Source organism: Oncorhynchus masou, chromosome 22 (genome assembly GCF_036934945.1).
Source record: "Oncorhynchus masou masou isolate Uvic2021 chromosome 22, UVic_Omas_1.1, whole genome shotgun sequence".
Classification (NCBI taxonomy): Eukaryota; Metazoa; Chordata; class Actinopteri; order Salmoniformes; family Salmonidae; genus Oncorhynchus; species Oncorhynchus masou.
The window spans coordinates 8514604-8528977 of record NC_088233.1 but is presented as its reverse complement, the minus strand read 5'-3'; the positions used below and the strand labels follow the sequence as shown (position 1 = coordinate 8528977).

The 14374-nt window shown below is 44.5% G+C and overlaps 1 protein-coding gene across 1 annotated transcript; it reads left to right on the top strand.

The window, feature by feature from the left end:
• On the top strand, positions 1-8132 carry LOC135508957 (endoplasmin-like). Its single transcript, XM_064929195.1, has 17 exons — positions 1-158; positions 989-1091; positions 1320-1461; positions 1651-1767; positions 2037-2368; positions 2991-3102; positions 3329-3448; positions 3543-3659; positions 3840-4055; positions 4235-4300; positions 4438-4707; positions 5220-5465; positions 6007-6143; positions 6285-6363; positions 6555-6710; positions 7036-7125; positions 7625-8132. The coding sequence occupies exons 1-17, from the start codon at positions 110-112 to the stop codon at positions 7646-7648; spliced, it is 2376 nt and encodes a 791-aa protein (XP_064785267.1). The 5' UTR covers positions 1-109; the 3' UTR covers positions 7649-8132.
• Positions 8133-14374: the final 6242 nt, after the last annotated feature.

Genomic DNA, 14374 nt, shown 5'->3' with positions numbered 1-14374 from the left:
AGCTGGATCTTGTCATTCTTCCTTGTCAAGGCGGTTGTGTGTGCGCTTTGTACGGCTGAGGTATAGGTTGTTAACCCCACGTCTTTTGTCTGACGATAATTGTAACAAAATGAAGCGGATTTGGTTTATTGGGCTGCTCTGTGCACTTTTAGCATTCGGTGAGTATCCGAGGATGTTTAATTTTATTAGCATCGCTATTAGCCGTGTCTATCCATACGAGCTAGCATTTGAACTTGATTTCTCTTTTATTGCTAGCCAGCCATCTGAATCGTGAGCTTGTATTTCACCTTTTTTTTTAAATAGTTAAATACGGAAACAACTAGGCTTTCTGCATTTTTTGTTATTTTTAAGAATTTGATTTATTCATTGAATTTGATTTTGGGAGATTTTCTTACAGCTTCACGCGTTTCTGGAAGTTTCCTTGTAAGCTAAGCAAACATCCTGTTCCTAGTTAGCAACCACAGATCACAACGGCTAACGGTAACGTTAGCCTTGGCTTGCTCATCCCCTCTAGCGTAGCTAGTTGGAGATATCTGTATTTCCTGTCATTTTGGCTAACTAAGGAATATATATATATATGCCGTGACTGAATTATACCATTTTGTTTCTGTCAGGTTGAATAGGCCACATCTCCTTTCTGATTTCTTGTTTCAAACTCAATGTAGTTAACATCTTCAGTTTGTAACTCAACGGGGAAACTACATTCTTTCATTAGGCCGTTGACAGTCCCAACGTGTTTTGTTTGTCAGCACTCAAGCTTTCAAGACGTGTAACACACAAAATACAGACAACCATCCCTGTATCATGTATTTTATGTCATATGATGCCAAATGTATCATACTTGATGATTTCTGTATTGAGTTACATCTTGGAAGATCGTAAAATGTTTTGTCAACACTCAAAGTTCCACAAAAGATGGAATAGTTTTTGGGTTGGAGTTTTCCATGAATTCACCTACTCTGCTAACTTGGGTGGTGTTTCTATGCAGCATCTGTGAGAGCAGAAGATGAGCTTGACATCGACGGCGCTGTGGAGGATGATCTGGGAAAGAGCAGAGATGGATCCAAGACAGATGATGAGGTGGTGCAGAGGTAGGTCAGAGGGAGAAACTTTAAAAGAGAAACCAGACTCTTGAGGGGTGGTCTCAGCCTCATTACTGATGTGTTTGGTAGTTGCACAGATCCGACACAATTGTTTGGAAACCTTAAAGTAAAACATGACAGGTCATCCACAGGGAAAAGAAAGGTGACGGTCAGTTGCAGCGACAGTTCGGTGTGACTGCAACTGACCTGTTGAAATATCATTGTCTCTGTCCTCAGAGAGGAGGAGTCTATCCAGCTGGACGGGCTGAACGCAGCTCAGATCAAAGAGATTAGAGAGAAGTCAGAGAAACATGTCTTCCAGGCAGAGGTCAACCGCATGATGAAACTCATCATCAACTCGCTCTACAAGAACAAGGAGGTGAGTGACGTTAGGGTTGCAGGATTCCCGGACACTTCCCCATCCTTCCCTTGTCTTCCTGTCTGTTGTATCTTGAGATGGTTAATATTATGACTCCAGATTGTATAGTCAGTAAAAGATGAGTGGCTCCGACCATAACCAACCCAGAGGTTTACGTTCACAGTAACCATCCTGTCCTCTTGTCTATAGATCTTCTTGAGGGAGTTGATCTCCAACGCCTCTGATGCTTTGGATAAGATCCGACTGATGTCTCTGACCAATGAGGACGCACTGGCAGCCAACGAGGAGCTCACCATCAAGATCAAGGTGTGTTTCATGGTCACGTCCTCATTCTCAATTCCTCGCACTCTTCTCAACCGTACTGGAGATGGTCCAAGGTCCTTCCCCTTAGCCCTTCTCCAGTGTGTTTTGAGGCTGTTAAGAGAGGACTGGAGGAAATATGAATTGGAGGAAGGGTTAGTCTTTGAAAGATATTTGACGGAACCATTCTGCTTTGTAAGACATGGAAATTATTAATAAAATATCATTAGGACTTCTGAGGTTGAGCTCACCTGTTCTCTTCATGGTCTCCCTAGTCTGACAAGGAGAAGAACATGCTCCACATCACAGACACGGGTGTCGGCATGACAAAAGAAGACCTGATTAGAAACCTGGGTACCATCGCCAAGTCTGGCACCAGCGAGTTCCTGAACAAGATGACAGAGGTTGAAAGTGAGGGCCAGTCCACCTCGGAGCTGATTGGACAGTTCGGCGTGGGCTTCTACTCCGCCTTCCTGGTTGCTGACAAGGTGATTGTGTCTTCGAAGCACAACAACGGCACACAGCACATCTGGGAGTCTGACTCCAATGAGTTCAGTGTGATCGAGGACCCCCGTGGAGACACCCTAGGAAGGGGCACCACCATCACGTAAGTGTCTCAGAGTACATTTGTTATGGTTACATTTGTTCATTTAACAGATGGTTATCCAGATCGACTTACAGTTGATAGCTAGGTGATACAACCACACATCAGTCATAAGTACTTCCTTTTTTTGTACTTCCAAAAGTGAGAACTGGCGTTCTAGACCAGCAATTTTTTTATTTTATTTTACCTTTATTTTACTAGGCAAGTCAGTTAAGAACAAATTCTTATTTTCAATGACGGCCTAGGAACAGTGGGTTAACTGCCTGTTCAGGGGCAGAACAACAGATTTGTACCTTGTCAGCTCGGGGGTTTGAACTTGCAACCTTTCGGTTACTAGTCCAACGCTCTAACCACTAGGCTACCCTGCCGCGCCATGCTCCTAGTATTTGACCACGGTATTTAAAAGTTTTTGAATACAAGGCTATGGTATTCATACAGTGGCCATGAATTAAATGAATTTGTGTAGTGTTAAGATAATTAGATAAGATTATAAGATAATACAGGACAGAATCCCTCACTGAAATTCAAAACACCAACCTACCATGACCTCGACTCAATCTATTTTGACTGACTCATGTTTTGACACTAACGAGGTTCTATCCGGTTGTCTTTCTGATTGGTCCAGGTTGGTGATGAAGGAGGAGGCTACAGACTACCTGGAGCTGGAGACCATCAAGAACCTGGTCAGGAAGTACTCCCAGTTCATCAACTTCCCCATCTATGTCTGGTCCAGCAAGGTATTGGGAGTGGAACTACTATTTTTTTTTTTCTGTCCCCCTCGATCTGCATTGATGGCAAAATAATTTAGGTTGAAACAATATGGTGGAATTGAGCTTATTATAGATAAAGGAGAGGAAGGGTTTGAGACCAGTTTGTCAAAGGAACAAACTATGGTGAACCATTGTAGCAGTGAGCTGTAGGAATAACATTTTGCCATTTTTCCCTTCTCCTCCACCTGCCCAGACTGAGACTGTTGAGGAGCCCGTCGACGAGGACACCGAGGCAGAAGAGAAAGATGCCACTGAGGATGAGGTAGAGGTGGAAGAGGAGGATGAGAAGGAGGACAAGCCAAAGACAAAGAAGGTAAAAACAAAACAGCTTGACTAGTTTTAGTTTCGCAAACTTCTCCTTTTGTACAGTTTATAAACCCAAAATTACTTCCATGCCTTTGGTTCAGGTTGAGAAGACTGTGTGGGACTGGGAGCTGATGAACGACATTAAGCCGATCTGGACGAGACCTGCCAAAGAGGTAGAGGAAGACGAGTACAAGGCTTTCTACAAGACCTTCTCCAAGGTATGCAGTCTGCGACTCTGACTTCTTCCTCGCCGAAGCATCCATTTTAGTTTGCTCTTCGGGGGCAAGACTGGGGTCATGTCAACAGTTGTCAAAGGGTTTCACATGGGCTTTATAAATACCTTTTTTTTTTGATTGGCGTTCTAATTCGATTTTGTCGTCCCCCCCCCCCCTCTCCAGGACACGGACGAGCCCCTGTCCCATATCCACTTCACAGCCGAGGGTGAGGTCACCTTCAAGTCCATCCTGTTTGTCCCCGCTGCCGCCCCCAGGGGCATGTTCGACGAGTACGGAACCAAGAAGAATGACTTCATCAAGCTGTTTGTCCGTAGAGTCTTCATCACCGACGACTTCAATGACATGATGCCCAAATACCTGAACTTTGTCAGGGGAGTGGTGAGTGAGCCTTGCATAGCTTACATTATATAACTAATTTAAGACTTGGTACAGCAGGGTTTTAAAAAATGTATTCTGAATTGGAATTGACCCCTGACCCTGCTGTACAGTTAAAAATGACTGTTTGTTCATTTTAATCGTGTTATTACTTTCTCAGTGATTAATGATTGTTTTATTAGGTGGACTCTGATGACCTGCCCCTGAACGTGTCGCGAGAAACCCTGCAGCAACACAAGCTGCTCAAGGTGCGCTTCTCTAATTAGACAAGTTACCTGTTTCGGGTCAGTGTTGGCGCCTAATGAAGATACGATTTGAACAGAATGACTTGTTATTAACCGTCGTAGTGATGTCAGCGTGAGTAACGAAGCGTTCCTCCATCCAGGTGATCCGTAAGAAGCTGGTGCGTAAGACCCTGGACATGATCAAGAAGATCGCCGAAGAGCAGTACAACGACAAGTTCTGGAAGGAGTTTGGCACCAACATCAAGCTGGGTGTTATTGAGGACCACTCCAACAGGACCCGTCTGGCTAAGCTGCTGCGTTTCCAGACCTCCAACAGCGACACGGTGCTGGCCAGCCTGGAGCAGTACGTAGAGAGGATGAAGGACAAGCAGGACAAGATCTACTTCATGGCCGGGACCAGCCGCAAGGAGGTGGGTAGTGGTACACTGTCTAGGCCTCTTAGGCTGCCGCGGTGGCCTGGTGTTGGCGGTGGCCTGGTGTTGGCGGTGGCCTGGTGTTGGCGGTGGCCATACATAGAGATGGAGAAGCAGGATCAGACATACTTCATGTCTGGAACTAGCTAAAAGGAGGTGGGTGGAGTTGACCGTAAACTGGGTTCATTTAAACGCTATCCTTTTCTGGTGTTTCCCTCCGTTTCGTATCTTCAACTCTGTGTTCCAAATGACGTTAACCTGTAGTGACACCCCATCCCGTGAACGGGACCGTTGTCATCTGACACTAATTTAAAAAATACTGCCCCCCTAACACCGAGGTTAAAGTAACCTCTCTGAATGCAACCACGCTGCGGGTTCCAATCTGCTCACTACCCCCTTCCCCTGATGTTTGCAGATCTGTAAGGTGTAAGCAATCTAGTGTAATTTTAGGTTAATGTTGCTCCTAACCTTAAGTCTTCCCTTGTGTAATGTCCTCCCCCCCCCCCCAGGCGGAGTCTTCTCCCTTCGTAGAGAGTCTGTTGAAGAAGGGTTATGAGGTCATCTACCTGACCGAGCCAGTAGATGAGTACTGTGTCCAGGCTCTGCCAGAGTTCGATGGCAAACGCTTCCAGAACGTGGCCAAAGAGGGCATCAAGTTTGACGAGAGTGACAAGGCCAAGGAGTCAAGGGAGGCCCTGGAGAAGGAGTATGAACCTCTCACCACCTGGATGAAGGACAATGCCCTGAAGGACAAGGTAACATTTTATTTTTTTCACCTTTTTTAACCAGGTAGGCTAGTTGAGAACAAGTTCTCATTTACAACTGCGACCTGGCCAAGATTAAGCATAGCAGTGTGAACAGACAACACAGTTACACATGGAGTAAACAATAAACAAGTCAATAACACAGTATAATTTCTTTTAGAGTCTATATACATTGTGTGCGAAAGGCATGAGGAGGTAGGAGAAATTACAATTTAGCAGATTAACACTGGAGTGATAAATGATCAGATGGTCATGTGCAGGTAGAGATACTGGTGTGCAAAAGAGCAGAAAAGTAAATAAATAAAAACAGTATGGGGATGAGGTACGTAAATTGGGTGGACTATGTACAGCTGCAGCGATCGGTTAGCTGCTCAACACCCAAACGTGAGGGGAAAAGGTCCAGCTTCAGCTCACACGAGATAAAAAAACAAACATTCTCAAGTGAGAATCTGGCCTTTTAATGTTTTTGGATGAAATGATATTGTGGACAACCTTATCTATTTTTGACAATGTGTCCTTTGTTCTCTTGTAGATTGAGAAGGCCATCCTGTCCCAGAGGCTGACCAAGTCCCCCTGTGCTCTTGTAGCCAGCCAGTACGGCTGGTCTGGTAACATGGAGAGGATCATGAAGGCGCAGGCCTACCAGACCGGGAAAGACATCTCCACAAAGTGAGTGGTCATTTAAGGCTTCTGTTTGAGTACCTCGAACACTTCCGCATTCCTACTTTGTGAAAGGATCCAAATGTTATCATTGATATTGATATCACTACTTGTGCTTCGGGTTTCCTAATTCTCTCGCTCTGTTTCCAGTTATTATGCAAGCCAGAAGAAGACATTAGAAATCAACCCGAAGCACCCTCTCATCAAGGAGATGCTGAAACGTGTTTCTGTAAGTATTCACACAACCTGTAATGCATAAACCTTGTGACATTTCTGTCATATTTGATTCTTGGGGGGGGGGTGTGAGGATGTTCTCTTCCGTCAGTTGAATGAGGTTTGTGCTCCTCTGCAGTGCTGCTTGAGGTGACGTCATATCGCTGAGTGTTCAATTCTCATCCCTTCTATTTCTCTCACCTGCAGGCGGGTGGCGAGGACCAGACTGCCTCAGACCTGGCCATGGTGCTGTTTGAGACAGCCACGCTGCGCTCGGGCTACCAGCTCCAAGACACCAAGGCCTACGGAGACCGGATTGAGCGCATGCTGCGGCTCAGTATGAATGTGGACCTCACCGAACAGGCATGTCACAGCCTTGCAAAACACACAATAAGACTTGATCGACTCCTAAATTCTGTACCTGAGTGGTGCTGTAGACAAGCGGTTCCCTCCGGTACAGTGATTTAGCCCTTGCCAAGCACACCTGACTCAATCATCAAGCCCTCAATGACTTGAATCTGTCTTTTGTCTGGGGCTACAACATGTGCTGGTTGGGGGGGGACTGGAGGACCGGAGAAAGGGAAGGTGTTGCTCAGGGCTTATCCCACCTGTTTGAAAAATAAATGCAGTGTTACTCTGACTTTACATGTTGAGGAAACTAAATCTAATCCTGTTTTGCCCCTTGCAGGTTGAGGAAGAGCCGGAGGAGGAGGAGCCTGAAGAGCCAGCAGAGGATGAAGCGACTGAGGAAGAGGAGGAAATACCAGATGAAGAAGCGGTGAGTCTCACAGATCACACGTTTTGGTTGGCCAGTGTTGGGAAATTATGTCCATTCATGGTTTCATAGTTCCGGTTAACTTCCTTCCCAGGCACAAACGCCCAAATGTTTGGTGGACCAACATGTCAAACTTGGCTTTGGTTAGCCGAGACAGTGAGATCACTCCCACTATAAGGCCAACTTTGAATCATTGATATACCAGGCTTATACGCGCTGTGCACCAGAGGCGGCTGATAGGAGGAGCTATTGGAGAGCAAGCTCTTTGTCATTGGCTGGAACTGTATCAAATGTATGGAAACCACATGTTTGACTCTGTCATTACAGTGAGCCCATCCTCCTATAGCTCCTCCCTGCAGCCTCATCTGCTGTGCCCAATAGCCTGGGGAAGAGGTTCTAATTTGAATATTCATAGTTTCAATCGATGCCTTGTTTTTGCATGGATTTAGTTAATGATGGTGAAACTACAACCAATCAACCTCCCTCTCTCTCTGGCCAACAGGCAACTGACAAAGATGAGTTATAAAGCACTGTAAATGAGGAAGGGTGTAATGATGGACCTATCCTGGAGCTGAGCCACAACAAAGGCCGAAGTCTCAACTGGAGACCCAGACGGAATTACACTTCTGTTCGTGTTTGTTTCTACTCCATTATCTGTGTTAAGTGAGAACAATAGTGAAATATCGGTGTGATTCAGTCTGTCTAGCCAAGACCACCTGCTGGCTAGGATACCCAACAGCCACCAATCAAGACTAGCCCGGTCCCACATCCGTTTGTGTGCTCTTGCCCAACAGATCTGGAACCAGGCTAAGTCGAGGCCATCGGCCACACTTTACTCACTCTGGAGGGTCCTGATGGGATGAGATTTATTTGAAAGGCTGTTTTTTTTTGTTTTCTGTTTTGTTACATTCCTCATGATTGTAAATTTGTTAATATTTAACTGAGCTGGAAAAGATGTGATCGACACTGTCCCTTGATCCCATTGAATAAATATTTCCTTGAAAAAGGGGGCTACTGTCTATGTGATGAATATAGTTGGACTCTTGGTATGGGTGAAGTTATACATAAACTAAACACTACTTATTGAATAAAGCGACATGTCTACAAATAAGACCGAACATACTGTTGAGGCGTTCCCATTTTAAAGATGAACTCGGCGATTTAGATGCACAAAATTAACTGCTTTAGTGGGTCAATTAATCCGCTGTTTTGCTCCATGTTGCTACCATGCGGTCAGTGGGCTAATATAATAGGCTACAGGGAGTGTTAAAAGCCATGTGTTTGTTTTTAAAGCTCTCAGTGCTTTAGTTCTGAATGTTCAGTGGTGTAGTGCATTTCAGTTTTAAACGCCTGAATTTTACCAAATGCAACGACAGGCTTCCTAGTTTCTCTCAGCGTCCATGCCTACTGCAACGACAGGCTTCCTAGTTTCTCTCAGCGTCCATGCCTACTGCAACGACAGGCTTCCTAGTTTCTCTCAGCGTCCATGCCTACTGCAACGACAGGCTTCCTAGTTTCTCTCAGCGTCCATGCCTACTGCAACGACAGGCTTCCTAGTTTCTCTCAGCGTCCATGCCTACTGCAACGACAGGCTTCCTAGTGTCTCTCAGCGTCCATGCCTACTGCAATCTAAGTGGAGTCGCTGTACACGTCTGTAGCTGAAACTGCTCAATGGCAGCGAATCCACATTTTGGAGTCTGGCGCTTTTATGCACACTTCCAATACGGTTATAGTTGAGTAAATTACGTCCCCAATCTTAAGTTTAGTCAGTCGATTTGGGTGTTCTATAATTCTAATGGTTCAAGAGCAGTGGCCTATACAACTTTTCTGCACATTTTAAGACTGTTCGAAAGGTGAAAATGGTCTCAAAAAGCTGCAGACAAACACACGTTTCAGACCGGTCTGCACATTTAAAGTGGCGTTTCTAGCTTTTCAAGGCCGAAGACGAGTTCATGACGTCAACGTAAATGTTGTAGTGACTATGATTTCTCATTCAAGTCTATGGCACCTGAAATACATAGGGATTTATGCAAATATGGTTGTAGCCTTGACTAACTTTTTACAATTTAGCACAGTCTGGACTCGTTTTGGTGTTGGCATCTTTTTAGGGTTTTGGCGCGTGAAGTTCCAGTGGACTAACAAGTGTGAACAGTTTCTAAAATGGTGCTTTGCTTTCAGCATGCACACCTACATATTGACAGCACAAATCTGATCTTTCTGTAAAACTATTCAACTAATTGTCAACATTTTAAACCTACCTCATCCTGTGTTGGGGGGGGGGGGGGAAGGGGGTTATATTGAAAGGTTGAGTTCCTTCTAGTCATTGACCAGTGGTGTATTCCACTAGTGGCCTAGCCCTAGATACCAAACTAACTCACAGTATCTAAGGAATCCGATCCCGTTAATGTGTTTAGCTGTAAACAGGACTTTTCAGAGATTCTCTGATCAATATTCCAATTTAGTGAATCAAATTTTACATGTGCAGACCGAAATGTTGCAAAAAGACATCTTTGTGGACACACCTCTCCTCAAACATGGTCTTTGTTGTATACGCAGGGACTAGTTCAGAGTCGGATCACAATCAGCGCTGTTTAAATGTTGGAGAATTCAGTCCTCCATCTGAGTTTAACATAAGGTAGAGGAAATGGCTCGTACTTACAGTTGGTGTGACTCGCATATCAAACGGTAAAGACCATAAACTGTATCTACCAACACAACAGGACTCTAGTAACACAGCCTACAGCAGAGTAGAAAGTCTAGCCTTCCAGTAACCCAACTGCGCTTGTCCCAAGTAGAGAGTACACACTCGAACTTACTTTGGCGTAGCGTAAGGCTTTTGAGAGGATACTTGACGAAAGAAATGGACAAGGATTTCAAACTCCTACTGAGCCTGGGCATGTGGATGATACGAGGTGAGACAACTACATCCAGACTGTCCTCTCAGTCTTTTCTTTACACTGTCGTTTTGAGCTGCTAATTTTGAATATAGGTTTTGTATGACTTTTCCCGGGTCATGTTCATTAAGGCACACTATAGTAAAGCGTTTTGTAATGAAAAACAAACAAGCATTTATTTATTTTTTGGACACGTTCAGAATTAGACATCACTTCCTTGTTTTAAACTTTATTCAGTGCCATTTTATTCTGTTCGGTGCCTCGGTCTCATTAACTGGTGTTCATTTCCTCTGCGGACGCTTTCAGGCTCGGCTCCAGAGGTTTCGTTGATAGGCCTGCCAGGCACAGCTAGACTGGCAGAGAACAGCAAGGCTGGCACTGTGACCTACAGCTTCCAGGTGGCGCTGTCCCCAGGTGCCAGCTTGGCATCAGGATACCCCAGGATACTCAACTCTGATCCCCTCACCAACCAATTCACTGTGTCTATGATCAACACTAACAAAGCACAGGTGAGGCATTGCTCAATACTACCCTAGCAAGGCCTCATATGTACCAGATCATCAAATACTTTGAGCATTTCTTTCAGCCTGTCTGGAGAGCTATTTGGGTGGAGTTTGTGCTTTTGAGACTTATTTAAAAATGATTTCAAATGATATTTAAACCCAGGTCTGATACAGCCCCTCCCAGAAGAAACGCCATGTCTTGCAAAGTAAGAGTGAAAATAAATGACTTCATGATAGATTTTCTGTTCTGGATACAGGTGACAGTAACAGGTACTACCAACCTGGATTTTGAGACGTCACCCAACAACTTTGTCCTTCAAATCCTCGCTGTGGACAGTACGAAGGACCTGGCTCTCCAGAGACTCACAGTGATCCTAACTGATGTCAACGAACCCCCTGTATTCCTAGATGAGGTTACTGTGTGTGTGTTATGGTTATTATGACTTACACAGCTCATTTTAACCTCCTTCGTGTTCCTGTATCCTCTCAAGAGTCTGTCCTGTATGTTCTGGAGAAATCCCCACCAGGACAGATCTACAGGCCAACAGTCTCTGATCCGGAGAACCAGCCTGTGACAGTATGACTTCCTCTCTATCACTCTCTCTCACATACTAGGTGTTGGGTAAATTTCAATTCAGTTAGGAAGTAATTTGAAATTCACCGTATTTTAGTGTAATTTACTGTGCAACCCTGACACATATACTGTCTGTTTATTAGTTGAAATATCTGACTTACATGTTGTTGTGTATTTGTTTACACGGACCCCGTCAAACACAGAGTTTCGTATTGACGTTGGCTCATGATTTCTGACTACAACTAAACAGTTCAACTACCTGACTGACCCCAGAATGTAGAGATGTGTCTCCTGCACACATACATCACATTATAATATTCTATACCAGAGGATTGGGTACTGTGCCGTTGAAAATGTCTCTCCACCGATGTCGCTAACAGCATACCACAGCATTATGTCAGTGTGTAGTGATGTCTTGTAAACGTTGCATTCTAATTCTTCTGAGTCGTGCATTCTGTGTCGTGCATTCTGTGTCGTGCATTCTGTGTCGTGCATTCTGTGTCGTGCATTCTGTGTCGTGCATTCTGTGTCGTGCATTCTGTGTCGTGCATTCTGAGTCGTGCATTCTGTGTCGTGCATTCTGAGTCGTGCATTCTGAGTCGTGCATTCTGAGTCGTGCAACAGTCGTGCATTCTGTGTCGTGCATTCTGAGTCGTGCATTCTGAGTCGTGCATTCTGTGTCGTGCATTCTGTGTCGTGCATTCTGTGTCGTGCATTCTGTGTCGTGCATTCTGTGTCGTGCATTCTGTGTCGTGCATTCTGTGTCGTGCATTCTGAGTCGTGCATTCTGTGTCGTGCATTCTGTGTCGTGCATTCTGAGTCGTGCATTCTGAGTCGTGCATTCTGAGTCGTGCATTCTGAGTCGTGCATTCTGTGTCGTGCATTCTGAGTCGTGCATTCTGAGTCGTGCATTCTGAGTCGTGCATTCTGTGTCGTGCATTCTGTGTCGTGCATTCTGAGTCGTGCATTCTGAGTCGTGCATTCTGAGTCGTGCATTCTGAGTCGTGCATTCTGTGTCGTGCATTCGGAGTCCTGCAGCTATGCCTTCAACCTGACCGTGAGTGATGGGAACAACAGCGTATCCAGAACACTGGTCATCAACGTCGTCAACAGGAACGATGATAAACCTCAGTTCCTAAAGTCAGTATTACTGTTGATTACTTTAGTAACACTTTACTTTAGAAAATACTCATATACATCGTTTATAAAAGTGAATTTGTTTCTAATTTTAAAAAATCTGTCATAAACGGTTGTAGGTAGCACACTGGTTGAAATTGTGCTTTTCTCATTTAGCTGTATCGATTCCTGTATGACCGTACCCATTTTTGTTGTTGTTGTTTTGCTGTATATCTATACTGTGTGTGTTTTATGTCCTATGCAGTACAATCACAGACTTCACAGTCTCTGAGGAGCTGAGTCCAGGGTTTATCGTGACCAACATCACAGCAGTGGTGCCCGATGACTCCTTACAGCATCGGCACCAACAACTACCTGGCTATACACAGATGTGAGTTCACTGCTCAGTCATACTCTACATACTTACCGTACTTCAACAAAATATCGATAATTGACCATAACTAAAAAGGAATTTGTTCTGCGATCAATTAGTGAAGATTGTAATTTTCAGTTTTAACAAACAGTCCCCACTACAATTAGAAAAACATATACTGTATGTCCACATTCTGAGTTCAGCTTCACAACCTGATTTTTTTTTAAACAATCAACATGATTTCGATTTTTTTTTAAACGCTCAGGGTGTGTGTGTGTGTGTGTGTGTGTGTGCGTGCACCCCTGTGTTTTGGCCTGTCCCATGTCTCAGACACTGGCCTGGTGACTATAGCCAACAGGATGGACCATGACTCAGCTCCTCTCAGGGAGGACCCCGTAATAACGGTCTGTGTGACAGCCACCCCCAGCCCCTCTGCTCCTCCCTCCAACACCATCACCCTGACCAACACCATCACCCTGACCAACACCATCACCCTGACCAACACCATCACCCTGACCAACACCATCACTCTGACCATCACTGACATTAACGACAACCCTCCCATCTGCTCCCCAGATGCACAGAGGTCATATTTTTATACTGTTGTTTATCTTTTTTTCCAGTATTGTATCCAACAGATAGAGACAGTCAAGTAGGAAAGGAGTGTGTCAGACGAGATGTGGCTTGGATTTGAAGCCATGCTGACACTAGTATGTGCACGAAGGCAGCAGCCATTATTGCTATGTATCCAATGCATCATTTCCTTTGACTGGATCCAGGGTGGCAGTGTCAGAGACGGAAAAACCTGGGGCCCTGATCACCACGGTAACATGTACAGATAATGACGTTGAGATGGCCTTCAGAGAGTTCCTGTTCACTGGCCTGTCCTGTCTGGGCTGCGCTAACCGCTTTGCTCTGGAACCCACGGGATCCAATCAGATCGTAGTTGGCAGAATACTAATATTTAAAGGGACAGGAGTTTTTCCTGACCAGTGAAATTAAAGTATAAAATTACTGAATGAATCCCATTCATACAAAGTCACAAATGTATACTTACATGAGGTTGTTTACAATTCTGTTCCCGTACAGCTCAAAGGAAACCTAGACCTTGAGGATCCCAGTAACCTGCTTGATGGTAATGAATACAGCTTGTTGGCTGTGGCTGTGGCTGAGGATAAGGATGAGTCCAACCTAAAAGGTAGGTGACTGTTTATTTGCTGGTTTGCTTGTTTATTTTATTATTAGGTGACTTACTGACTAGACTGAACACAATTGTATATCACAAAGTACAGTAGTGTGATTTTTTCTCCCTCCTCCCACTCAGACTCATTTTGAACTCTGATTCCCATGGTGCTTTGCAGGTAGTGCATACAGCTATGTGACGGTGACACCTGTGAATGAGTTTCCCCCTGTGTTTATCCCCCCATTGTATTTCTACAGAATCTCTGAGCTTCTTGGACGTACGTTACTACAACTATGACAACTACACTAAAACAATAACTACACTACAGCAACTACACTACAACTATACCAACTACACTAAAACAATAACTACACTACAGGACAGAGCCTGTTACAAAGCAAAACATGTTCACGTGGTTTAATTTATAGGCTGTTGAAATTGAACATTTATCAAATGTTATGTGTTTGAGAGAAGTGATTTGACTAAATTCAACACACTCCCTACTACTGTAACCAGATTGATGTGGCTCTATTATAGCCTAAAAAGGAATTGAATCGGGGTCCAGTCTCAGTTATCTTAAATATTCACAAGAATACACCAAAGACGTCA